Source organism: Salvelinus alpinus, chromosome 4 (genome assembly GCF_045679555.1).
Source record: "Salvelinus alpinus chromosome 4, SLU_Salpinus.1, whole genome shotgun sequence".
Lineage (NCBI taxonomy): Eukaryota > Metazoa > Chordata > Actinopteri > Salmoniformes > Salmonidae > Salvelinus > Salvelinus alpinus.
In genome coordinates, this window is record NC_092089.1 from 33,645,306 (window position 1) to 33,672,869 (window position 27,564).

The 27,564-nt window shown below is 44.1% G+C and overlaps 2 protein-coding genes across 2 annotated transcripts; one reads left to right on the forward strand and one right to left on the reverse strand.

Moving 5' to 3' along the window:
• The first annotated feature begins 476 nt into the window (after positions 1-476).
• On the forward strand, positions 477-19,410 carry plekhg6 (pleckstrin homology domain containing, family G (with RhoGef domain) member 6). The gene is made up of 15 exons (XM_071396681.1): positions 477-562; positions 6,508-6,730; positions 6,946-7,080; positions 7,480-7,617; positions 9,581-9,676; positions 9,878-9,928; positions 12,942-13,091; positions 13,259-13,369; positions 14,987-15,136; positions 15,371-15,508; positions 15,633-15,752; positions 16,017-16,149; positions 16,316-16,431; positions 16,593-18,001; positions 18,483-19,410. The coding sequence occupies exons 1-15, from the start codon at positions 543-545 to the stop codon at positions 18,697-18,699; spliced, it is 3,207 nt and encodes a 1,068-aa protein (XP_071252782.1). The 5' UTR covers positions 477-542; the 3' UTR covers positions 18,700-19,410.
• Positions 19,411-19,412: 2 nt separating this feature from the next.
• Positions 19,413-22,856, reverse strand: LOC139573342 (lymphocyte activation gene 3 protein-like). The gene is made up of 8 exons (XM_071396682.1): positions 22,705-22,856; positions 22,371-22,503; positions 21,755-21,963; positions 21,258-21,518; positions 20,803-21,108; positions 20,353-20,610; positions 19,896-20,017; positions 19,413-19,793 (listed from the first exon to the last, which is right to left on the reverse strand). Exons 1-8 carry the CDS (start codon positions 22,745-22,747, stop codon positions 19,683-19,685), a joined length of 1,443 nt encoding a protein of 480 aa, XP_071252783.1. The 5' UTR covers positions 22,748-22,856; the 3' UTR covers positions 19,413-19,682.
• Between the last annotated feature and the right edge of the window lie 4,708 nt (positions 22,857-27,564).

The following is a 27,564-nucleotide window of genomic DNA, read 5'->3' on the forward strand; positions in this document are numbered from 1 at the left end:
CTCCCTCCCTCTCTCTTCACCTGTCGCCACATCCCTCTAACCTTTTCCACTTCCCTTCCCACGTCCTCTCTACATGTCTGCTGATCTGTCTGTCATTTGACATTTATCCTTTTTTTCAATCACCTCATTCCTCAGTCAACTACCATTCTATGTCTCACTCTGTTTTAAAACCCTTATAAGCGGTGCTCTTCACGTCTCTCTAGGTAGAGGCTCCTCAGACAGGTTTTAGAGGACATGATCACTTCCTGTAGAACTATTACCTCCTCAGAATGATCGATATCACTGATCGACATGAAACAACACAAACCATCTAGTCAGAAGAAATGAATCAGCGCCACCCTCGTAACAAACACCACTGCTACACATTAACTAGGCCGTAGAGCAGATTAGTTATTTTAGGAATCCAGTTGTTCTCGTCAGGCCAGTTAGAGGGCAGGGGTGCAAGAGAAAGGGAGGGAAGGAGGCAGGATAGGGAGGGACTGAATCAAAGAGAGAAATAGTGAGAGAGCCAACAGAAAAGAAAGATGACTGTCTGAATCAAGATGGATCCAACCAAAGCCAGGTAATTAATTTGACTTACTTACTATTTGATTACCGTAGAAGTAGACTTGTGAAGGCACTATCTGGGATATGGTATCTTTTATTATTATACTTAATCAATGCCTTGACAATCTGACGTTTCTTCTTTGTATAATAATCAGTATACTTATATTGTGTTGTAATGTGTTAGTTTTATGCTGTGTGTTGATTTGAGGTTCCCCTCAGAACTAACACAGACCAACAGGTGTCAACCCAAAAAGACGATTGTGTTTCAATGATACTTGAAGTCACCAGCATTAATGGATTTTTACTAGTGAGATATAGTGGATGTAAACAGGTGGTTAACATAGTTAAAAATATATATATATATTTCACCTTTATTTAACCAGGTAGGCCAGTTGAGAACAAGTTCTCATTTACAACTGCAACCTGGCCAAGATAAAGCAAAGCAGTGCGACACAAACAACACAGAGTTACACATGGGATAACCAAACGTACAGTCAATAACACAATAGAAAAATCTACATACAGTGTGTGCAAATGTAGTAAGATTAGGGAGGTAAGGCAATAAATAGGCCATAGTAGCGAAGTAATTACAGTTTAGCAAATTAACACTGGAGTGATAGATGAGCAGATGATGATGTGCAAGTAGAGATAATGGTGTGCAAAAGAGCAGAAAGTAAATAAAAACAATATGGGGATGAGGTAGGTAGATTGGGTGGGCTATTTACAGATAGACTATGTACAGCTGCAGCGATCGGTTAGCTGCTCAGATAGCTGATGTTTAAAGTTACTGAGGGAAATAAGAGTCTCCTGCTTCAGTGAATTTTGCAGTTTGTTCCGGTCACTGGCAGCAGAGAACTGGAAGGAAAGGCGGCCAAGGGGGGAGTTGGCTTTGGGGATGACCAGTGAAATATACCTGCTGTGACCAGTGAGCTGAGATAAGGCGGAGCGTTACCTAGCATAGACTTATAGATGACCTGGAGTCAGTGGGTCTGGCGACGAGTATGAAGCGAGGGCCAGCCAACGAGAGTATACAGGTTTCAGTGGTGGGTAGTATATGGGGCTTTGGTGACAAAATGGATGGCACTGTGATAGACTGCATCCAATTTGCTGAGTAGTGTTGGAGGCTATTTTGTAAATGAAATTGCCGAAGTCGAGGATCGGTAGGATAGTCAGTTTTACGAAGGTATGTTTGGCAGCATGAGTGAAGGAGGCTTTGTTGCGAAATGGAAGCCGATTCTAGATTTCATTTTGGATTGGAGATTTATTTATTTTATTTTTTTATTTTTTTATTTATTTATTTATTTAACCTTTATTTAACCAGGTAGGCAAATTGAGAACACGTTCTCATTTACAATTGCGACCTGGCCAAGATAAAGCAAAGCAGTTCGACACATACAACAACACATAGTTACACATGGAGTAAAACAAACATATAGTCAATGATACAGTGAAAAAAAAAATAAGTCTATATACAATGTGAGCAAGTGAGGTGAGATAAGGGAGGTGAAGGCAAACAAATATATGTATAAATAAATAAAAATATAAAAAGGCCATGGTGGCGAAGTAAATACAACACAGCAAGTAAAATAAAAACTAAAAACACTGGAATGGTTGGTTTGCAGTGGAAGAAAGCGCAAAGTAGAGACAGAAATAATGGGGTGCAAAGGAGCAAAATAAATAAATAAATACAGTAGGTAAAGAGGTAGTTGTTTGGGCTAAATTATAGATGGGCTATGTACAGGTGTAGTAATCTATGAGCTGCTCTGACAGCTGGTGCTTAAAGCTAGTGAGGGAGATAAGTGTTTCCAGTTTCAGAGATTTTTGTAGTTCGTTCCAGTCATTGGCAGCAGAGAACTGGAAGGAGAGGCGGCCAAAGGAAGAATTGGTTTTGGGGGTGACCAGAGAGATAAACCTGCTGGAGCGCGTGCTACAGGTAGGTGTTGCTATGGTGACCAGTGAGCTGAGATAAGGGGGGACTTTACCTAGCAGGGTCTTGTAGATGACCTGGAACCAGTGGGTTTGGCGACGAGTATGAAGCGAGGGCCAGCCAACGAGAGTGTACAGGTCGCAGTGGTGGGTAGTATATGGGGCTTTGGTGACAAAACGGATGGCACTGTGATAGACTGCATCCAATTTATTGAGTAGGGTTTTGGAGGCTATTTTGTAAATGACATCACCGAAGTCGAGGATTGGTAGGATGGTCAGTTTTACAAGGGTATGTTTGGCAGCATGAGTGAAGGATGCTTTGTTGCGGAATAGGAAGCCAATTCTAGATTTAACTTTGGATTGGAGATGTTTGATGTGAGTCTGGAAGGAGAGTTTACAGTCTAACCAGACACCTAGGTATTTGTAGTTGTCCACATATTCTAAGTCAGAGCCGTCCAGAGTAGTGATGTTGGACAGGCGGGCAGGTGCAGGCAGCGATCGGAGATGCTTAATGTGAGTCTGGAAGGAGAGTTTATAGTCTAGCCAGACAACTAGGTATTTGTAGTTATCCACATATTCTAGGTCAGAACCGTCCAGAGTAAAATCTGGACCCCTACAAATCAGGAGGGCTAGACAATCTGGACCCTCTTTTAAAATTATCTGCCTCGCCTGGTTCACTGCCTCGCCTGGTTCACCAACTACTTCTCTGATAGAGTTCAGTGTGTCAAATCAGAGGGCCTGTTGTCTGGACCTCTGGCAGTCTCTATGGGGGTGCCACAGGGTTCAATTCTCAGGCCGACTCTTTTCTCTGTATACGTCAATGATGTCGCTCTTGCTGCGGGTGATTCCCTGATCCACCTCTACGCAGACGACACCATTCTGTATACGTCGGGCCCTTCTTTGGACTGTGTTTTTTAAATATTTTTTTTATTTAACCTTTATTTAACCAGGAAAGCTAGTTGAGAACAAGTTCTAATTTACAACTGCGACCTGGCCAAGATAAAGCAAAGCAGTGCGACACAAACAACGACACAGAGTTACACATGGAATTTGGTTGAAGGAGAAATGGGGGAGGCTTGGGCAAGTTGCTGTGGGGTAGCCAGGTGGAAAGCATGGCCAGCCGTAGAAAAATGCTTATTGAAATTCTCGATTATCGTATATTTATTGGTGGTGACAGTGTTTCCTAGCCTCAGTGCAGTGGGCAGCTGGGAGGAGGTGCTCTTATTCTCCATGGACTTTACAGTGTCCCAGAACTTTTTTGAGTTTGTGCTGCAGGATGCAAATTTCTGTTTGAAAAAGCTAGCCTTTGCTTTCCTGACTGCCTGTGTATATTGGTTCCTAACTTCCCTGAAAAGTTGCATATTGCAGCGGCTATTCGAGGTTAATGCAGTACGCCACAGGATGTTTTTGTGCTGGTCAAGGGCAGTCAAGTCTGGAGTGAAACCAAGGGCTATATCTGTTCTCAGTTTTAAAAGAATTGAATGGGGCATGCTTATTTAAGATTGTGAGGAAAGCACTTTTAAAGAATAACCAGGCATCCTCTACTGACGGAATGAGGTCAATAATGCCTGCTCGCTGAAGTGTTTTAGGGAGCGTTTGACAGTGATGAGGGGTGGTCGTTTGACCGCAGACCCATTACAGACGCAGGCAAGGAGGCAGTGATCCCTGAGATCATGGTTGAAGACAGCAGAGGTGTATTTAGAGGGCAGGTTGGTCAGGATGATATCTTTGAGGGTGCCCGTGTTTACGGATTTAGGGTTGTACATGGTAGGTTCCTTGATAATTTGTGTGAGATTGAGGGCATCTAGCTTAGATTGTGGGGTGGCCGGGGTGTTAAGCATATCCCAGTGTAGGTCACCTAACAGTACAAACTCTGAAGATAAATGGGGGGTAATTAATTCACATATGGTGTTCAGGGCACAGCTGGGGGCTGAGGGGGGTCTGTAACAAGCGGCAACAGTGAGAGACTTATTTCTGGAAAGGGGGATTTTTAAAAGTAGAAACTCGAACTGTTTGGATAGCATGACAGAATAGCATGGATAGCATGACAGAACTCTGCAGGCTATCTCTGCAGTAGATTGCAACTCCTCCCCCTTTGGCAGTTCTATCTTGGCGGAAAATGTTGTAGTTGGTTTTTGGTGGCCTTCCTAAGCCAGGATTCAGACACGGCTAGACATCAGGGTTGGCGGAGTGTGCTAAAGCAGTGAATAAAACAAACTTAGGGAGGAGGCTTCTGATGTTAACATGCATGTAACCAAGGCTTTTACGGTTACAGAAGTCAACAAATGAGAGCGCCTGGGGAATAGGAGTGGAACTGGAGGCTACAGGGCCTGGGTTAACCTCTACATCACCAGAGGAACAGAGGAGAAGTAGGATAGTCTAGTGTAGTGCGCTGGGGACAGAGAATAAAAGGAGCAGATTTCTGGGTGTGGTAGAATAGATTCAGGGCATAATGTACAGACAATGGTATGGTAGGATGTGAGTACAGTGGAGGTAAACCTAGGCGTTGAGTGACGATGAGAGAGGTTTCGTTTCTGGAGCCACCAGTTAAGCCAGGTGAGGTCTCTGCATGGGTGTGGGGTGGGACAAAAGAGCTATCTAAGGCATGTTGTGCAGGACTGAGGGCTCGACAGTGAAATAAAACAATAAGAACTAGCCAGGACAGCAGTATACAAGGCATATTGACATTAGAGAGAGGCATAAAGCAATCACAGGTTTTGATCAGGAGAGCTAAGACAACAATGGGTAAATGGCGATGAATGGGCAGAGTGGGTCAGTCATGAGTATCTGTGATTAAATCACTGTTGTCATGGAGCAGGCGTTTTGATGTTAGGCATTGTGGCGTGGATTGTGTTTGTATGTGTGAGAGACTAGTTACACACACACTGCATACTTTCAGAGAGCGTATCTCGTATCATGTGTGTATTATTCACTGCTTTAAAGCTCTAGATTGGAAGTTTCCCAAACACGCTCCTGCCCACCCGATGCATGTTTTGTTTTTTTCCCTAGTACTACACAGCTGAGGATGAGTTGGTTATTTGAATCAGCTGTGTAGTGCTAGCGTAAAAACCAAGACATGCACCCAGGGAGGGCCCCAGGACCCAGTTTGGGAAGCCCTGCTCTAGATTACTGTAGGTTGTCTTTGGTGTGATAGATGTATGGCTGGGAACTCAAGGTACATTTTTGCTGTGTAACCCAAAGCCCTTAGAGGACATGCTGTAGTTGATGTATTTGGGTGAGGGTCAGGTATGTGTGAATTTGTGTAAGGTGAAGTTGTTTTTGAGGTTTCACCTTGGTCATATTGTAACTAAAGCTGAGAGCCCTGTGTGACTCGACCAGTGTCAGATTGTCTAGAGTTCTTCACCTTGTTTCACTGAGGCTATTCCTGTCATCTCTGTTATTTCCACCTTACTGCTAGCCTGCGTACTTGACAATGCATTCATCATTGCATTGAGGTAATCATTGTCATCATCATTATAGATTTTTGGCAAGATCATAACAGCTTGACTGAGGCAGAAACAAAGTGGTATTAAGGTCGCAATACGTTGTCACTACATTGTGTTTCAATGGCCTGTAGCGGTTTACATTCTGCAGCCCATGTCTTGGTTTTATTTACTGCGCTCATGCTAAATGGGAGGTATCGATGTGTGTGTTTTGTTAGAAATGTAAGTTCCTCTGTCCTTCTTAGTTCCTCAAGTTTAATTTCCCCTCATTGGACTTCCCCCTTTTGGTTCCTTGTTCATTTAAGTATCTAACCTTTATTAACCAGGTCAATCATTAAGAATACATTCTCTTTTAAATGAACTACATAGTAATCCCATGCTCTGCCTAGTCTCCTTTCTACTACCACCCTCGCTCCATCTCTGCTTTTCGCCCTCCATCTCTTCCTCTGCGTCTCTCCCTCCTCTCCCTCTGCATCTCTTCCTCCCTCTTTCCCTCTGTGTCTCTCCCTCTGCTTCTCTCCCTCCATCTCTCTCTCTCTGTAGGCCCCAAGCAGTAGGTCAACATTGTGTTTATGCTCTCTTATCTCTTCAGCCTTTCCTCAAAAGCAACAACCTCTTTCAACGAAGGAAGGGGAGGTGATGTGACTCAGCCAGAGGAAGTGGTGGAGCAGTGGAGGAATGGAGGAGAGGGGGAGAGACAGAGGGAGGTGGAGAGAGAGGCGGGCGTGACAGATGGACTAACTCTGGCTGCAGAGACAGCTACCAACCACAGGGTGTCAGCAGACAGACGCAGATTCAATACTGTGGGATACCATGTGAGGGTTATGAACTTCAGCTTCTGTCTGTAGATGCAGGATCAGTTTGAAATCATCCCTAAACTTGAGGCCCCCATGACACTTAATCTACGTCCTGAAGCCAAGTGGTAGAAACTTCACCCAGCCCACCAGAAGGCTATGTGTACTTCCTAATATGCAGGCTACCACAGCAGACACATACTGTATATTTACATTATATTCACCATCATTTTCAGAGGAAGCTGAAGCAGAAAGTGGTGGCAGACTATACCACGGTGAGTAAGGGAGCGTCTGGAAGTTTCAAACCCCGAGCAGCACTGAGACAGGTTCTGTTCAGCCAGGGAGCGACTGAAAAGAGCCCCATGCCTGAGGTACTTTCCTCCCACGCACTTAACTCGTCCTCTACACACATGAATACACCCTGACACGCACATGCACAGACATGAATACACCCTGACACGCACATGCACAGACATGAATACACCCTGACACGCACATGCACAGACATGAATACACCCTGACACGCACATGCACAGACATGCACAGCCAGTGGCACTGTCCACATACTTGCTGAAAATAAGAGTTCCACAAATGCACACTACAATTGTTCACTCAAGCATATCTGCTATGGGCCCATTTCTAACGAATTTTGATGATAACTCTGGTGGAATATATGTATATGTGTATATATATGTGTGTGTGTGTGTATATATATATATATATATATAATATATATATTATCTCTCCCCCTCTCTCTTTCTCTCTGTCAGGGTGCAGGGCAGTTGGATGCTCTGAAGCGGACTCTGGAGGCGTTCCCAGTACCAGTGTGTCTGAACTGGAGCTGGGGGGAGGAGGGGACAGGAGCCACACTGGAGAACAACTGGACTGACATAGTACACAATCACTTGGTAACCAGATCTACCTACTGATAAATACATGTCATGATGGGCATGTCATCTAGTTAATATGAATGATCTCTCCCTGCCTTTTACAACATATCTCTTTCTCCCACCCCCTCTCTCTCTCCCTGCCTTTTACAACATATCTCTTTCTCCCACCCCCTCTCTCTCCCTACCTTTTACAACATATCTCTTTCTCCCACTCTCTCTCTCTCTCCCTACCTTTTACAACATATCTCTTTCTCCCACCCTCTCTCTCTCCCTACCTTTTACAACATATCTCTTTCTCCCACCCTCTCTCTCTCTCCCTACCTTTTACAACATATCTCTTTCTCCCACCCTCTCTCTCTCCCTACCTTTTACAACATATCTCTTTCTCCCACCCTCTCTCTCTCCCTACCTTATATAACATATATCTTTCTCCCACCCCCCTCTCTTTCCCTCCCTTTTACAACATATCTCTTTCTCCCTCCCCCTCTCTCTCTCCCTACCTTTTACAACATATCTCTTTCTCCCACCCCCTTTCTCTCTCCCTACCTTTTACAACATATCTCTTTCTCCCACCCCCCCCCCCTCTCTCCCTACCTTTTACAACATATCTCTTTCTCCCACCCCCCCTCTCTCTCCTTACCTTTTACAACATATCTCTTTCTCCCACCCCCTCTCTCTCTCCTTACCTTTTACAACATATCTCTTTCTCCCACCCCCCTCTCTTTCCCTCCCTTTTACAACATATCTCTTTCTCCCACCCTCTCTCTCTCTCCCTACCCTTTTACAACATATATCCTTCTCCCACCCCCCCTCTCTCTACCTACCATTTACAACATATCTCTTTCTCCCACCCTCTCTCTTTCCCTACCCTTTTACAACATATCTCTTTCTTCCACCCCCTCTCTCTCTACCTACCATTTACAACATATCTCTTTCTCCCACCCTCTCTCTCTCTCCCTACCCTTTTACAACATATATCCTTCTCCCACCCCCTCTCTCTCTACCTACCATTTACAACATATCTCTTTCTCCCACCCTCTCTCTTTCCCTACCCTTTTACAACATATCTCTTTCTTCCACCCCCTCTCTCTCCCCCTACTTTTACAACATATATCCTTTCTCCCACCCCCTCTCTCTCTACCTACCATTTACAACATATCTCTTTCTCCCACCCCCTATCTCTCTCCTTACCTTTTACAACATATCTCTTTCTCCCACCCCCTCTCTCTCCCCCTACTTTTACAACATATCTCTTTCTCCCACCCCCCCTCTCTCTCCCTACCTTATATAACATATATCTTTCTCCCACCCCCTCTCTCTCTACCTACCATTTACAACATATCTCTTTCTCCCACCCCCTATCTCTCTCCTTACCTTTTACAACATATCTCTTTCTCCCACCCCCTCTCTCTCCCCCTACTTTTACAACATATCTCTTTCTCCCACCCCCCCCCCTCTCTCCCTACCTTATATAACATATATCTTTCTCCCACCCCCTCTCTCTCTCCCTACCTTTTTACAACATATCTCTTTCTCCCATCCTCTCTCTCTTCCTACCTTTTACAACATATCTCTTTCTCCCACCACCTCTCTCTCTCCCTACCTTTTTACAACATATCTCTTTCTCCCATCCTCTCTCTCTCCCTACCTTTTACAACATATCTCTTTCTCCCATCCTCTCTCTCTCCCTACCTTTTACAACATATCTCTTTCTCCCACCACCTCTCTCTCTCTCTACCTTTTTACAACATATCTCTTTCTCCCATCCTCTCTCTCTCCCTACCTTTTACAACATATCTCTTTCTCCCACCCCCTCTCTCTCTCCCTACCTTTTACAACATATCTCTTTCTCCCTCCCTCCCTTCCTTCCTCCCTCTCCCTCTCCCTCTCCCGCTCCCGCTCCCTCTCCCTCTCCCTCTCCCTCTCCCTCTCCCTCTCCCTCTCCCTCTCCCTCTCCCTCTCCCGCTCCCTCTCTGATCAGATGATGTGTAAGACCCAGAGGCACCAACAGGAGGCACTGTGGGAGTTGTTCCACACTGAGCTCACCTACATCAACAAGCTCACTGTTGTCACTGATGTAAGACAGACAGACACCCTGCTCTCATTATTCTGATTCTCATTACTGAAAATGTATCAATGTCTTTCAGTGATGTGTCCATAACAACCAGTGACTATTCATAATAGAAATATGATAATAGTAACTGTTATCTGTATAGCATCTTTTATTGCAATGTCATTTTTCAATGCCCGTGTTTGTTTGTGTCATTGTGTTTCCCAGTTGGTGATGGCAGCTCTTACCAACCTGCACCAGCATGGATTCCTCTTAGAGGTCAGTCTATATGAGCTGGGTTCTCATTCACAGGGTTTTCTGTAGGGAACATTTTCTCTAGAACTCACTCTCTGGTCTTTGGGCCTGTCTGTGTTTCCCGGCTGACCACTCAAATAGATGTGTTGCAATGAACTAAGAATGTGCTTTTGAGCTGGATCTTGCATGATCTGACTGGGATCAGGTGTGTGTGTTTTGATATGCAACTTTTCAGGGAAGCTAGAAACCAGTATACACAGGCAGTTAGAAAAGCCAAGGCTAGCTTTTTCAAGCAGAAATTTGCTTCCTGCAACACAAATTCAAAAAAGTTCTGGGACACTGTAAAGTCCATGGAGAATAAGAACACCTCCTCCCAGCTTCCAACTGCTCTGAAGATAGGAAACACTGTCACCACCGACAAATCCACTATAATTGAGAATTTCAATAAGCATTTTTCTACGGCTGGCCATGCTTTCCACCTGGCTACCCCTACCCCGGACAACAGCACTGCCCTCCCCTCTGCTACTCGCCCAAGCCTTCCCCATTTCTCTTTCTCCCAAATACAGTCAGCTGATGTTCTAAAAGAGCTGCAAAATCTGGACCCTTACAAATCAGCCGGGCTAGATAATCTGGACCCTTTCTTTCTAAAACTATCTGCTGAAATTGTTGCCACCCCTATTACTAGCCTTTTCAACCTCTCTTTCGTGTCGTCTGAGATTCCCAAAGATTGGAAAGCAGCTGCGGTTATCCCCCTCTTCAAAGGGGGGGACACTCTTGACCCTAACAGCTACAGACCTATATCTATCCTACCCTGCCTTTCTAAGGTCTTCGAAAGCCAAGTCAACAAACAGATTACCGACCATTTCGAATCCCACCATACCTTCTCCGCTATGCAATCTGGTTTCAGAGCTGGTCATGGGTGCACCTCAGCCACGCTCAAGGTCATAAACGATATCTTAACCGCCATCGATAGGAAACAATACTGTGCAGCCGTATTCATTGACCTGGCCAAGGCTTTTGACTCTGTCAATCACCACATCCTCATCGGCAGACTCGACAGCCTTGGTTTCTCTAATGATTGCCTCGCCTGGTTCACCAACTACTTCTCTGATCGAGTTCAGTGTGTCAAATCGGAGGGTCTGTTGTCCGGGCCTCTGGCAGTCTCCATGGGGGTGCCACAGGGTTCAATTCTTGGACCGACTCTCTTCTCTGCATACATCAATGATGTCGCTCTTGCTGCTGGTGATTCTCTGATCCACCTCTACGCAGACGACACTATTCTGTATACTTCTGGCCCTTCTTTTGACACTGTGTTAACAACCCTCCAGGCGAGCTTCAATGCCATACAACTCTCCTTCCGTGGCCTCCAATTGCTCTTAAATACAAGTAAAACTAAATGCATGCTCTTCAACCGATCGCTGCCTGCACCTGCCCGCCTGTCCAACATCACTACTCTGGACGGCTCTGACCTAGAATATGTGGACAACTACAAATACCTAGGTGTCTGGTTAGACTGTAAACTCTCCTTCCAGACTCACATCAAACATCTCCAATCCAAAGTTAAATCTAGAATTGGCTTCCTATTCCGCAACAAAGCATCCTTCACTCATGCTGCCAAACATACCCTTGTAAAACTGACCATCCTACCAATCCTCGACTTCGGTGATGTCATTTACAAAATAGCCTCCAAAACCCTACTCAATAAATTGGATGCAGTCTATCACAGTGCCATCCGTTTTGTCACCAAAGCCCCATATACTACCCACCACTGCGACCTGTACACTCTCGTTGGCTGGCCCTCGCTTCATACTCGTCGCCAAACCCACTGGTTCCAGGTCATCTACAAGACCCTGCTAGGTAAAGTCCCCCCTTATCTCAGCTCGCTGGTCACCATAGCAACACCTACCTGTAGCACGCGCTCCAGCAGGTTTATCTCTCTGGTCACCCCCAAAACCAATTCTTCCTTTGGCCGCCTCTCCTTCCAGTTCTCTGCTGCCAATGACTGGAACGAACTACAAAAATCTCTGAAACTGGAAACACTTATCTCCCTCACTAGCTTTAAGCACCAGCTGTCAGAGCAGCTCATAGATTACTGCACCTGTACATAGCCCATCTATAATTTAGCCCAAACAACTACCTCTTTACCTACTGTATTTATTTATTTATTTTGCTCCTTTGCACCCCATTATCTCTGTCTCTACTTTGCGCTTTCTTCCACTGCAAACCAACCATTCCAGTGTTTTTAGTTTTATTTTACTTGCTGTGTTGTATTTACTTCGCCACCATGGCCTTTTTATATTTTTATTTATTTATACATATATTTGCTTGCCTTCACCTCCCTTATCTCACCTCACTTGCTCACATTGTATATAGACTTATTTTTTTTTCACTGTATCATTGACTATATGTTTGTTTTACTCCATGTGTAACTATGTGTTGTTGTATGTGTCGAACTGCTTTGCTTTATCTTGGCCAGGTCGCAATTGTAAATGAGAACGTGTTCTCAATTTGCCTACCTGGTTAAATAAAGGTTAAATAAATAAATAAATAAATAAAAATGAATGACTTTGACCTTTGGTTGAATTTGAAACCAGTATACAGTTCAAGGGCAGGCCCTTGGGCCTAGTTGAAGCCGACTGCTGTAGTACAACATACTGTACATACAGTACATACTGCTGAGCTGACATACTAACACACTGAGAACATCTGCTTTATCTGACACAGAACACACCAGGGCAGATGGAACATTCAGCTCAATAACAGAATGTTAGATCATTCCTGCTGAGAATGTGGAAAGTATCTGAGAATGTGGGGGAGTGAGTTCTGCAGAGTTCTACAGCTAGACACTGCAGCTTTGTCAAACAATTACCCTCCATCTATTTTTATCACAAAAGGTCTACAACTATCATATATTTTTATTGACTTTAGACAACCACAAACTTCAACACATAATGACAAGAGGTGTGGGGTAGATTGTAGGTTCAAAATCAAGAAAGCAGTATCATCACCCTCTTTTTCCTGTCCCTCTCTTTTTCAGGTGACACCTGAGAGCCTCTTCTCCAACCTTCCCTCTATCCTCAGCGCCCACCGGCTCTTCTGGCAGGAAGTGATGTATCCCATGTTACAGGAAGTCCGCAGGACGGGGAAGCCCTTTGACCCCATGGGGTTAGAGGCAGGATGCCTGCAGGTACAGTACTGACTGTCAATCACATCTAGTATCAGGTTCACATATGGGATGAAAGTATAAGGGTCAAACGGGGGTGAAAGGAAGGAATGGAAACACGGATCATGAGTTTAAAAGATGTTTGTTTACAGCAATCTTTGTCTAATCCCATCCCCACCCTCTGTCTGTAGTTCCCTGAGCGTTTCTCCACCTATCTGCATTACTGTTGTAAGGAGGAGAGCACAGTGGAGTTTACGAGCAAACTGACAGACACCAACCTGCACTTCCACACCTACTTAATGGTGAGTTAAACACACGCACACACAAACACACACAAACAAATGTTTTATACTTTATTTGAATCCACAAATCATAATGCATACAAACATCTCAGGACAAGGATACTTGGACACCTAGGGAAACAGATAGCACCTTCTTCTTCACACAGCAAGGCTGCCCCTGACTGCTGACACAGAGCAGTACCTCGCTATCAGCTTCGTCTTATGTAGGCCTGCTATCTGAAGTCCAGGTACTGTCAGCCTGTGAACATGGCAGATGTAACAGTATAACTTTAGTACGTCCCCTCGCCCCGACCTCGGGCGCGAACCAGGGACCCTCTGCACACATCAACAACTGACACCCACGAAGCGTCGTTACCCATCGCTCCACAAAAGCCGCGGCCCTTGCAGAGCAAGGTGCAACACTACTTCTAGGTTTCAGAGCAAGTGACGTAACTGATTGAAACGCTAGTAGCGCGTACCCGCTAACTAGCTAGCCATTTCACATCCGTTACACAGAGACTACCCAATATCACCGTAGCAAGCATGCACTGTTACGAGGCTGTTCAGGTGTGACACGAGGGGCTGGTATTTAAGCTGCTCCATGTAGTAGTCCAATGAGCAGCCCACCTCCAGAATCAGCCCCTCCCTCTGGCCTCCCCCACAACAACAATATCTGGCTTATTCGGGCGGGCAAGAAAACACATGATCATCAACATCAAACCAGGCTTCTCTGACAAGAGAATGTTTGTGTATGTGTTCGGTTGGTGACTCCACTTGTCTCACCTCCGTAGCCACCAGGTCAACAAGACGGTCATGTCTAGCAATGTACAAATCTCAGTATAAACAGAAACCATTAACAACATGTGCAACAGACTCCTTTACGTTTACCTCAGGGTGGAAAACACAGAAGGGATCATGGTTTGCAGGGTACCAGAGAGCTAGGTTGTATTTTGTTGGTAGAACTCGCCTTAACAGTAAAGGTGAGAATGTCCTTGCCAATAGCAGTATTATGGTACATGGAATGGGAGACAGAAACAAACCCACACACACCACTTCATACACAAGCCCACTTCTTGTTTACGTGTTGCATGCACACCCTTTCACTCTCACCCTAAAGTCACTCTGCGTCACACACATGGTTCTCCAAACTACCCTTCATTACGGTAACACAGTCTGGAACATCAGTGAATTGAGTCATAGCAGCCGCAGAACTTCTTCTGTTATTGATCTAGTGGTTTTGATGATCACCATATCCAGGCCTTCTGTTATTGGTCTAGTGGTTTTGATGACCACCATATCCAGGCCTTCTGTTATTGGTAATATCCTGAAGGCCAAACACTTGTTACACCAACGCCCTGACCTAATGACTCCGAGAGCCTAGCCTGCACATTGTCTTCTTAAAGATTAGAACGTGTCTTTGGCTGTTTTTGCTGTCTACGCACTTTTACAGCTTGTTCAAAGAATCTCCATTATGAGTTTTTCAAGCCTTTGAATTTGTCCAGTACCATGTAACAATATTTTTTCATACACAGTAACAACCGTGCATTTACATTAGTTATACCAAGGCCATAACTTTGGGTATAAGGTCTAAAGCCTCTACTAGAAGACACAAAATAATGTTTTTCTCTGTGTCCATAGTGGGTGGAGGCACACCTCCAGTGTGAGCGGATGCGTCTGGGAGATATGCAGGCCAAACCCATCCAGAGGATCACCAAGTACCCCCTGCTGCTGAAGGCTGTCCTCAAGACCACCCAGGCTCCCCACACACAGCACACACTCAGGGGCATGGTGAGTGAAGAGCTGGCCTTTTAAATCAATGCCTTTTAATTCAGTTTGTCAGGCCTGAGGCTGTTCATGTTCATTAGAAAAGGAAGTTACGCGTTCCAGCGCCATTTTCTTACTAGCCGCTAATTGCCTCTACTAGTAATAGATGAAAAGGCAAATTAAGGAAATCTCTCTGACCCACACACTCTATCCCTCTCTATCTTTCTCTCTCCCTCTCTCCCTCTGTCTCTCCTCCAGTTGGCCTGTGTTAATGGCTTTCTGCACAGCATCAATGACTACTTGAGGCTTAAGGATGATGAGCTGGCCCTCTTACTTTCCGCCCAGAAGATAGAGGGATATGACGTGATGGAGGGGATGAATGAGGAAATCGAAAAGGTGAAAGAGAGAAGAAAAAGCTAGGAACAGAGTACAGGATAGGAAACTACACCAACCTTAAAAAACGATATAGATACTGTAATGTGTGACGCAGATGAGTAGTCAATGTTGATGTCATCCACAGCATGTCAGAGAGTTCTGCAGTTTTGATTTGACGTGCCCTGTCAGAGGGGTGGGTCCTGGGATCATACGCAAGCTGCTATTGGAGGAGACTCTGAAGATCAGAGGAAGGAAGGATCACAAGGTAGGTTGAGTGACAGAATCTCACTCTGTTCCATTGAAACATTGACTTCCATGTAGAGGATTCTTCCTAATATTATCATCTCATTAGCACGTACTGATGATAACGACTTTGAGGAAAAATGTACTTGCTACGACTGTGATAGCTATCTTAAGATGAATGCACTAACTGTAAGTTGCTTTGAATAAGAGCATCTGCTAAATGATTAACATGTAAGATATAGATGTCATGTTTCTGTGGGCTTGTTGCGACTGTTGTGTGGTGAAGCTGGAGGTGACAGCCCTGCTCTTCTCTGACGTGCTGCTGGTGACCAAGGTCCAGAAGAAGGCAGACAGACTGAAGGTAGTTCGCCCCCCGCTGGCCCTGGATAGAACACGCTGTGACACACTCAAAGATGGCTGTGAGTACAGTCATTGACCATACAGTACATATCCCAGAAGTGGAAAGATGAAACGTTGCTCTGTCTCTTGCTACAGAGACCATTTGTAGAGTTTTAAATGACAGTTCTCTCTTTATCTCTCCCTCGCTCTCTCCCTCTCTTCCTCCCCCCTCTCTCCATCTCCCAGGTTCGTTTGTGGTGGTGGAGGTGAGTGTTCTGGGTTGTGCGGCGAATGTCTACACCTTCTCCACCTCCAGCCCAGAGAGCTGCTCTACATGGGTCTTCACCATCCACGAGGCACAGGTAAACAGACAGAAAAATACTGACTAAAGTGGTAATGACATGATTTACCTTTTGGTCTCTTTAGTATTAAATCAATGAATTAATGATGTACATAATGTGTAATATACAGTGATATTGATGCTCTCCTCTTATCCCTCTTTCTTTCTTCCATTCATTGACAGGAAACACTGCAGGGCCTGAGAGAGACAGAGGCCAGCAGACGACTGCAGACCAAACAGAGAGACCTACAGCTACAGGAACAAGCCACACCCCCTACAGAGCCCAAGATGACCATTGAGGAATCAGTAGATCAGCCTCCTGACCAATCAGAAGCAGAGATCACTTCCTCTTTGGAGGTGAAACCTGTTGAGGACCTCCTCATCCAATCAGTGAATGGAACATTGGTGTCCATAGCAACGGAGGCAGAACCAGTGGACTATAAAGATGCAATGTTGCCAGGACAACCACGCAAGCTCAGTGACATTCATAACCAATCATTCTTCCAACTTCAACCCAAACCCAACGGGCCACACAACCTGTTGCTAGGCGGATATCCTGACATAGACTACGACATAGACTACCCACAACACCAACCCAGCACTTTCCCACTTTCTCCATGCAGGGAAAACAATCGAAAAGTTTCTATTGCTATTAGTCAAATGGAATCCCAAGGATTGCTCTCACAGAGAGGACGAGCCACATCCACACGGAGGAATTCTGCCCCCCAGTCAGTGGAGCAACAAGCCATGAGGAACTTGTGGCTCACCCAATCAGGAGAGGAGGAGGCTTTAGCGGAATCATTGAGGTTTTCTCGAAAGTTGAATTCACCACGGTTACGTAGGAGAAGACCAATAAACACTGAGCAGACTGCTACCCTTCAGATGTCTGGGGGGTCTGACAGCTCTGGGATGGCCCAGTCTGAACCACACACAAACTCTTCCTCCAACTCTGACTCAGACTGCAAACAGAAACTCAGAGGTTCCTACCAACACAACTCAGGTTCCTCCGGACAGAGCTCTGACTCTCACCTGGTGCTCAAGCTGGGGTCCTTAAAGATGAACGGAGGGGTGTTCTGGGACATGCCTTCAGAGAGAGAGTTCTCCCCAGAGCCCCACAGTTTCCCTGAGCCAGAGCTGCCCAAAGACATCTCTAAAGAAAAAGAAAACTCCCCAAAAAGGCCTAAGTTGAAGACTCAGAGGAGTGTGTCCATACCAGATATCATCCTCCAAGAAGGATATAGTTCTCTTCTGACCTCAGCCAAGCCCTCCAACGCACGAATAGCCCACTCTCCTCCTCCTGGGTTGGATCCATACTTGCACCCCTCCCCTCTGGAGAGCATTTTGAACCGGGCCAAGGAGAGAAGAAAGGACGGAGGGAGAAGAGAGGGAAAGGGGAAATCTCCAACCTTCAGAACATGGGCTCTTCCTCCTTCTCCGTGTTTCTCCACCACTCCGTCCCAGTCGCCCAGTGAAGGGGATAGAGAGACTGAGTGGGAAGAGGTGGAGCTGGTCAGACGGCTGGCCCCCAGTGTCAGTCAGGGATGGATAGAGGAGAGGGTGGACGGAGATGAGGAGGAGGAGAAGAAGAGCAGGTGAGTTTTACATCAAAACTCAGTTGGATATAAAAGAAAAGAACGTCTTCAAAGTATGCTTAATCAGTTTGAAGATTCATCTATTGAAATGACTCAGTCAGATAGGTGTGGGTGGCTGATGGCCACTATGGAACAGTTTCATTCTGGGTTATTTTATGACTCTACCTACTGGGCTGATTACCATGTAGTGTAGGATCACTCTATGTTCAAATCGTTATTCTTGGAAGTTGCATTTACTGTCATAACCATGACATGCCACCCGTAACCATGTTTCATGTCATGACAACCATGTCATCATAACCAATCTAGCCTGATCACCAGATTGGTGTCCACTTTAGCCAACTCCTTTGTTAATGTCACGCCAAACATTCCAGTGAACAACATGGAAGTAGACTAAAGCAGAAACAAATCTTGTGACTAAGCTATTTGCAATCCAACAAGTTTATCTCCATTGTAAAAGCTTTTTTCCTGTCTCTTCTAGCCCCGCCTTCCCTGATAGCGCCAGGACTGATTGGCCAGGCTGGTGCTTTGAAGCCGATGAGGTCCTGGATCAGCTGACCCCAGAGGACAGTGGCGTTGGTGTTGGTGTTGATGAGGAGTGGTGGGAAGCGGCTGAGGTGGGGATCAGCCAAACTTTGACCTTGAGAGACTTCCAGCGAATCGGCACGCATGAGGACGGGACGATTAGTCAGGTGTAGTTCTGCATAGGCTACTGGGAGTCCTTCATTCTCCAAGACTTTATCTGCACTTTATGGGGAATAATATGTCATTTGAGATTTTCACTGTGCCGGAGTGGACATATAACAACTTGATACTTTTCCACAGCAAGATGTTGATTGAGTGAGGTGATTGCCACCAAATGTTTGATTTCAGTTTGTTGCATGGAATGCTTGTGAGTGATTTTGAGTTTGTGATTATGAGTCTGAGTGAACAGCAGAATAATTTTCTTCAACCTGCATAATATTGTTAGAGCTACAGATGTAGGATCTTCATTTGGTCACTCTTTTGTTGCTGAGGTTTTTCCTGCAACGCAGGAATTGCAGATGAGCTTTGTGATTTACATAAATGTACTGAAAACCCGCACTAACACACGGTTATATTTAACAGTATTGCACTTTTCATGTAGCCTACTTTTGGCCAGCTTCAAGCAACATTATGGACTAAATGTTCAAATCCTGTTGCTGTAGCGTTCTTAAGATCCTACATCTGTAGACGCCTATACTGTCTTATACAAGTGTACTTTTTGATGTGGTGTCAGGTAACTGAAATGCTGTGTATACATAGAACGACATGTTTCATTATACTTAATTTGAGTTGTTAATTTATAAGAGTAACTGCATATTTGGTATTGTGACCCATTTGGGAGATTCATACTGATATATTGTAATAAAGAGACATATTTAAACCAATGAAGTGTTTAGATAATTGTATTCTCAGTGATTCATTATATTACAAAAGTCTTATAGGTGGTTAAGGTGCCGGTAGTGAAAAATAAGGCATACATATACAAAATTATACAAAATCACATTTCAAATAAAAGATCAATCACATTTTTTGGTGAAAGTAGGAAAGAAACTGCTACAATTGTCTGCACTGAATTAATATGTACAAATACCACATCATCTCCCAACGGATCGTAGACATGTCAAATGATTTCAAACGTCATATTGCAGAGTCTCCTCTATTTGGAGATCTCATCTTCTTTCACTCTGTTCCTCTCTCTGTCCTCTCTCTCGTTAGCAATGGTGTGAACAATGGTCTCCAGGGCAGGGTACAGCAGGATCAGCTTGCGCTGTAGAGGAGATTAAATAAGTATTACATAAACCTTTTCAAAACGTATTTTCCATGTCAACGTGGATTTAAGGAAAACACACACATCTGTGGTTGAACGTACCCTGCGATAGTTCCTGTACATCTGCACCAAGACCAACAGCAGCACCAAGAGGAAGAAACCCAGGCCGGTTACCACGGCAACATTACTGGAAGAACCTGTCTCATTATCTCCCATCAGACCACCTGATCAACCAAGACAGAACAAGGATACATTCTAGTGTACATCTGAGTAATTTAGCAGACGCTCTAATCCAGAGCAACTTACAGGAGCAATTAGAGTTGAGTGCCTTTCTCAAAGGCACATGGACAGATTTTTCACCAATCGGCTTGGGGATTTGAACAGGTGACCTTTCGGTTACTGGCACACTTCTCTTAACTGCGAGGCTACCTTCCACCCCTACGTCTAATTATGACACATTTTTTACATCTTGCTGATATTTGTTGCATTTGAAATGTGTCTACATCTACCTAGATCCATGCAAATAGACAGTGAATCAAAGTAGGCAGATAGGACTTACTCATCAGATGTAGGTGGTATGTCACGCTCCCCAGAGCTCCTTCTTTCCCGTGGAATCGACAAGCCCATTCGCCAGAGTTCCTGTCTGTCACTTTGTTGATCCCCAGGACCCTCCCTTTCTGGACGGAGCTCTCTGATTGGGTGCCATTGAGGTCATAGGTCACTTGTACCCACTTGTATTCAGTGACCTCGCTGGCATCGCTGAGGTGACAGGTCAGTGAGACTGGGGCCTTCTGGGTAGACGGTGAGTTGCTGAGCACTGAGTAGAGAGAACACACAGGATCATCAATAGCAATGTGATTGCTAATTCTAAAGCACCATTTGCCCATCTCATCTCAAACATTTTACTTAAATGCTTGCCATTTTGCAGAACGGAGCAACTCACATTAGGCATTCAAATGAGGAGACGCTACAATATCATATCATCATCCATTTTCTATGCCTGGCTCACCTTGGGCAGTCACCAGCTGCATCTCCCTGGTTACCCGGCGCCCCTCCACTGTCCCTGAGCACCTGTACCTGCCCCCGTCCCCCTGCCCCACTTGCCCCACACCCACAGACCTGTCCCAGAGAGGGAGGGATAGCAGGGAGGACAGGTTGAAGGAGGGTGGGAGTGGGAGAGCAGAGCCAGAGGTGTCCAGTCTCTCCCAGACTGTGTCTGATGGGGTGAGTCCAGTGGAGAACACACAGGGGAGGGTGACAGCAGACCCCACCTCAGCATACACCTTGGCACTGGCACTGGAGGGGTTAACGATACCTGAGCGAGAGAAGAGACGGGGGAAGACGATGGATAGGAGAGAAGGGAGAAAGATATAGGAAACTTAATATTAACCGTCTTTAATATATCAGCTGCATTTGAATGTTTTATTCCTTCCAAACATGACATCACTGTGTCTGAGCCCTCACCTCTCACTGTCAGGGCCGTGGTGGCCTTCCCTGGTTTCCTCCCTTTATGCACTACACAGCTCCAGTTACCCATCATGCTTGCAGATGCTTTGCTCTCCAAAACACTCGCCTGGTTCTTTGAAAGGACATAATCTGCACTGTCAGGGTAAACTCGCTTCTCGTTGAGCATCCAGCTCACTGTCGCCTTCCGTGGCCATGGAGTGACACTGCAAGTGATCGTCATTTTGTTGCCCTCCACTGGAGCAGGTGGGGAGATGGATACTGTGAAAGAAAGACATGGGTAAGTAAGAGCAATGAGATGTTAATCATATTCACAGGTTTATGATATGTGTAACTGTATGATAAACAGCAGACAAATACCTTGTTATTACAGCTTGTAAATATCACTTTAAAAATGACTGTAAATATCACTTTAAAATGACTGTAAATATCACTGAAAGTTAATTTAATTGCCCACACAGTATTTCATATAAGTTACTGTTATTTTAGCTCCTTACCTTTGATGACCCTGAGGAGGATCCTCTTAGAGAGGATTTTCTCGCCATCCTGCACCATGCAGGTGTAATTTCCGCTGTCCACCTCCCTCACCTCCTTTATGTACAGGCTGTAGTCACCAGCTCCAACCTCTGAATGGGGGCATCGAACACGCTGGGCAGCTCCTATTCCCCAGTGCTCCAGTCCACTCTTTCCCTTTCTCCATACCGTCCTGAGAGAAAGAGGAAGAGATGCTAAGTTTGAAACATGACACTTGTATCGTACAGACATACAGATCAATAGCAATGCATTGCTATGCTCTCCTATAGAACACTTTCAACACAGAACAATGTATTAAGAGATCAAGAGAAAGAAAGAAAGACCAGGATAGAGATAGATGAAAAGGGAATCTTTGAGGATATTGGAGTCACAGAGGTAGACAGAGACAGAGAGGATGAGAGAGATGAAAAGGGAATCTTTGAGGATATTGGAGTCACAGAGGTAGACAGAGACAGAGAGGATGAGAGAGATGAAAAGGGAATCTTTGAGGATATTGGAGTCCCAGAGGTAGACAGAGACAGAGAGGAATAGGGAGAAGGAGAGCATGAAAGACATGGACTGAGAGAAAGGCAGTCGTACCCCTTAAGGTCCTTGCTCCAGAGAACGATGGCTGCAGAGGTGGAGGGAGGGCGACACATGCAGGGTAACACTGCCTGGGACCCTGCCTCTGCGAACATCTCAGTATACTCAGACAGACACTGACACCGACCCCCTGAACAAATACACATACTGTATGAATACACACACATACTGTATGAATACACACACATACTGTATGAATACACACACATACACAATCCTCCATCCGTAAGTACACATCAAAGCATGTCATAACATTTCTTTAAATCAGTTTAAATTGCAACACATTTTCATTTAAAAAAACAATGACTACAGATCATCTGTAAGGTCTCACCTGTCACTAACAGGGATGTTCCCAAGAGGAGGAACTGCCACATGGTCTCTTCTTTTCTCTTTTTTCCTTTCTTCTGAAGTTTAGTATTAAGTAGTTTAGTACTAAGTAGCTTAGTATTTTCTCTCTGCGTCCCTCTTTGATCTCTCTGCTGTTGTGTGTGTTTCTGTCAATTGGGGCTGGGTATATAAAGGCCTGTAGGTGTGAGTTGTGGGAAGAGGGAGGTGTCTAAGCAGGTAGTCCCTCTCCTGGTCATGTGACATGTGCAACGAGGCGGTCTTTGATGCGGTTTGTGTCAGTCTCACTGACGCAACATGGAAACTGTCAGCCACACAAACAGGGAATCCTACATGCTCCCTCCCACGGATTCTCTTTCTCCCCCCATCATTCTCTCTCTGCCCCCTTCTCTTTCTCTCTCCATCCCCCTCCCCCTTCTTTCTCTCTCTCTCTCCCTCCTCCTCTCTCTTTCTCCCCTCTCTCCCTTCCCCCCCAACTTTATCTCTTTTCCCCTCCCCCCTCTCTCTGCTCAAGTTCTGCAAAGTTGAATTTGATCTGTTACTCTACCTTTAATTACCTTACCTTGGTATACCTTGGTATAAAAAACACTGTATTACAAAACATACATCATATCATCAGAAACATACAGTACTGTAATACACAGTATTTATATATCCATTGACAGAGTGACCCATTCATTTTAACCCTGCATTTAGTGTATCTATTGTATTTCTACTCAGTGGAACTTACAGGAAGCACAGGGTTGCCGAAAGTGTGCACAATCTAACCACTGTATCCTTCCACATTGATCATCATGCAGTTCTCACTGCTGTAAGTTACCAGCTCACCAGCATACATGGGAGGACAGGGCCGGTTCCAGTAATGCAAGTCATTGAATGGTGGTTGGCTTTGTTTTGGTGGAGAATACATGATGATGATGATAGCGACTTCCATCTCCCTTTACGTCTCTCTCTTTCTCGCTCTCTGCCTCAGTCATACACGGCTATTCTGAAGCTTAGGGACAATATTTGAGTTTATAGTATCAGGTTCCCATCATACCAACTATACTGCTCTATAGTTTCAGACAGACCGACAGACAGATAGATGTTAGACAGACAGACAGATAGATGTTAGACGGACGGACGGACAGACAGACAGACAGACATAGAGACAGACAGACAGACAGACAGACAGACAGATAGACAGATAGATAGATAGATAGATAGATAGATAGATAGATAGATAGATAGATAGATAGATAGATAGATAGATGAAAAATGTGTGGGTGGACACCCAAGAGTTGTTTGTGTTCTTGTAGCAGCCATATTTTCCCCTGGTTCAGACAGTTGTGAATCTCTCTGTGCTGGATACATCTTTTTATCTCATCTATCAACCCCCTCCCCCACTACTCTCTTCAAAACCTCAAAACATTTCCATGTAAACCTGTTGAAATCACAGGCTGTGTGTTTTTGGCCCAAATTTGGTGGCTCAGTGAGTACATTGGGACCACAACCCCCGCCCCCTCCTTCTCTCTCTTTCTTGCTGGCTTTCGGGGTCTGTGAATCAGATTCGTGAGGTGGTCTTTCCTCCTGCTGATCTTTAAATGTACATACTGTATTTAAATCCACAGTTAGGCAGTGATGAGGGAAAGTCTTAAACAGACAGATGCCCCTCACATGGAAACAATAGATGACAATGATAATGAAAAAAACCTACAGTATGCAAATCAACCTGAAGTCGGAAAATATTTCAACTAGATATCTTCAGTCTAAATTTTTCAACAGGATAACTCATCTGTTCCTGTCCCTCTCGCTCATCACGTCACATCACTCAATCTCGACCTCAATCCAGCACACTAATGTTACAAAACTATAGGAATTATAGTTCAAATCACTCTTAATTGTGCATAGCATTTTGATGTTGAATTTGTATTTGAATTAGCATTTTATGTTTGGTCGATTTAAACTGGGCTCATATAGGCATACTTCAAATAAATGAATCAAACTTTGAGCTGTGAAATATTTCAATACACTTCACTTCAGTTGACAGTGCACCACTGAATGAAATTGGAATGAATGAAATTTGATTTCCGTGTCAAATTGTCAGTTGGCAACCCATTAATTGACACATAAACAAACATTACAATAATTCACTGTGATAATTCACTGATAATTCTTTGTCCGGTGTTCTCTGCAGTGTTCTACTCGCATAAAGAGTAAAAAATAATAAACATCATAGTAAATAAGGTAATCCAAAAAATAATTATATCCCTAGAGCAATTAAAAATATACATACATACATATAGAAACAAATAAATACAGAAAAATTAAACAGAAGGCATTTGACCCCAGTCTGGCCATATCAGTAGGCTGATACAGCCTTTTACTGGCAGCTGAGAGGAGGCGGATGAGTGATGAGATAAACTACATTCTGTCTGTTGAAAGGATGTACAGAGCCTTCAGAAAGTAGCACCCCTTGATTTTTTCCACATTTTGTTGTTACAAAGTGGGATTAAAATATATTTTATTGTCCTTTTTTTTACTCTAATGTCAAAGTGGAAGGAAAATTCGAACATTTATAAAAATAAATATGAAAAATAAAACACTCATACAGTATATCTTGATTAGATAAGTAACCCCCTGAGTCAATACATGTTAGAATCACCTTTGGCAGGATTACAGCTGTGAGTCTTTCTGGGTAAGTGTCTAGGAGCTTTCCACACCTGGATTGTGCTACATTTGGCCATTATTCTTTTCAAACTACTTCAAGCTCTGTCAAATTGTTTGTTGATCATTGAATATGTTTACATGCACACAAATAATTCGATATTAAACTGATTATGGCAGTAGGCCGAGTATGGCAATAGTCATGTAGACACTTTAACCAATCAATCAAATGTATTTATAAAGCCCTTTTTACACCAGCAGATGTCACAAAGTGCTATACAGAAACCCAGTCTAAACCCCAAACAGCAACGAATGCAGACGTAAAAGCACGGTGAATAGGAAACACCCCCTAGAAAGGCAGGAAACTAGGAAGAAACCTAGAGAAAAACCAGGCTCTGAGGGGTGGCCAGCCCTCTTCTGGCTGTGCCTGGTGGAGATAGTACATGGCCATTAAGGCCAGAGTTTGAATATCTTGAAGAACACTTTCATAGATGACCAGCATGGTCATTCAGAGGTTGAGATAGCAGGAGTGGTAGAGAGAGAGGTAGAACGTCCGGTGAACAGGTCAGGGTTCCATTGCCGCAGGCAAAACAGTTGAAACTGGAGCAGCAGCATGACCAGGTGTACTGGGGACAGCCAGGAGTCATCAGGCCAGGTAGTCCTGAGGCATGGTCCTAGGGCTCAGAGGGAGAGAGAATTAGAGCATTAGAGGGAGCACACTTAAATTCACACAGGACACCAGATAAGACAGGATAATTACACCAGATATAAAAGACTGACCCTTGGCCCCGGCACATAGATTATTGCAGCATAGATACTGGAGGCTGAGGCAGGGAGGGGTCGGGGGACACTGTTTACAGTGCATTAGAAAAGTATTCAGACCCCTTGACTTTTTTCAAATTTTGTAAACGTTTTAAACAAACTATTATATTAATCTGACTGTCCATGCAACTGTACTCGTTGCTAGACAACCATTTTCAGGTCTTGCCATAGATTTTCAAGCAGATTTAAGTCAAATCTGTAACCTGGTCACTCAGGAACATTCACTGTCTTCTTGGTAAGTAACTCCAGTGTAGATTTGGTCTTGTGTTTTAGGTTATTGTCCTGCTGAAAGGTAAATATTTAATCTCCCAGAGTCTGGTGGAAAGCAGACTGAACCAGATTTTCCTATAGGATTTTGCCTGTGCTTAGCTCCATTCCGTTTATTTTTTATACTAAAAACTCCCCAGTCCTTAACAATTACATACCCATAACATGATGCAGCCACCACTATGCTTGAAAATATGGAGAGTGGTACTCAGTAGTGTGTTGTGTTGGATTTGCTACAAACATAACACTTTGTATTCAGGACAACAAGTTAATTGCTTTGCCACATTTTTTTGCAGTATTACTTTGGTGCCTTGTTGCAAACAGGATGCATGTTTTGGAATATTTTTGTTCTGTACAGGTTTCCTTCTTTTCACTCTGTCAGTTAGGTTAGTATTGCGGAGTAACTACAATGATGTCAATCCATCCTCAGTTTTCTCCTGTCACAGCCGTTAAACTCTGTAACTGTTTTAAAGTCACCAGTGACTTCATGGTGAAATCCCTGAGCTGTTTCTTTCCTCTCCAGCAACTGAGTAGGAAGGACGTCTGTATCTTTTTAGTGACTGGGTGTATTGATACACCATCCAAAGTGTAATTAATAACTTCACCATGCTCAAAGGGATATTCAATGTCTGCTTCTTTTTTTTAAATTCAGGCTGTAACACAACAAATTGTGGAAAAAATGTAAGGGTGTGAATACTTTCTGAAGGCACTGTATATGACATTTTTCTGTCTGTTCAGCAGATTTTTAATCCAGATGTTGAACCTGAAGGTCTACAGTTATCTACAGTACACTCAGTGGTGGAAAAAGTACCCAATTGTCATACTTGAGTAAAAGTATAGATTCCTTAATAGAAAGTTACTCAAGTAAAAGTGAAGGTCAGCCAGTAAAATACTACTTAAGTAAAAGTATAAAAGTATTTGGTTTTAAATATACTTAAGTATCAAACGTAAAAGTTTAAATCATTTAAAATTCCTTATATTCATCAAAACAAAATGTATTTGTCACATGCACCGAATAAAACAGGTGCAGACCTTGCTGTGAAATACTTACTTACAAACCCTTAACCAACAATGCAGTTAAGAAAAATAGAGTTAAGAAAATATTTACTAA

What these genes read in the sequence shown, in the direction of transcription:
- LOC139573342 (XM_071396682.1), bottom strand. Translation starts at nt 22,747, where the DNA reads ATGTGGCAGTTCCTCCTCTTGGGAACATCCCTGTTAGTGACAG. An exon ending in CCTCCTCAGGGTCATCAAAG is followed by an intron (nt 21,519 to 21,754) that starts GTAAGGAGCTAA and finishes TTTCTTTCACAG; the next exon opens with TATCCATCTCCCCACCTGCT. An exon ending in GCAGCTGGTGACTGCCCAAG is followed by an intron (nt 20,611 to 20,802) that starts GTGAGCCAGGCA and finishes CTCTCTACTCAG; the next exon opens with TGCTCAGCAACTCACCGTCT.
- plekhg6 (XM_071396681.1), top strand. Translation starts at nt 543, where the DNA reads ATGGATCCAACCAAAGCCAG. An exon ending in TAGAGGCAGGATGCCTGCAG is followed by an intron (nt 13,092 to 13,258) that starts GTACAGTACTGA and finishes CTCTGTCTGTAG; the next exon opens with TTCCCTGAGCGTTTCTCCAC. An exon ending in AGCACACACTCAGGGGCATG is followed by an intron (nt 15,137 to 15,370) that starts GTGAGTGAAGAG and finishes TCTCTCCTCCAG; the next exon opens with TTGGCCTGTGTTAATGGCTT.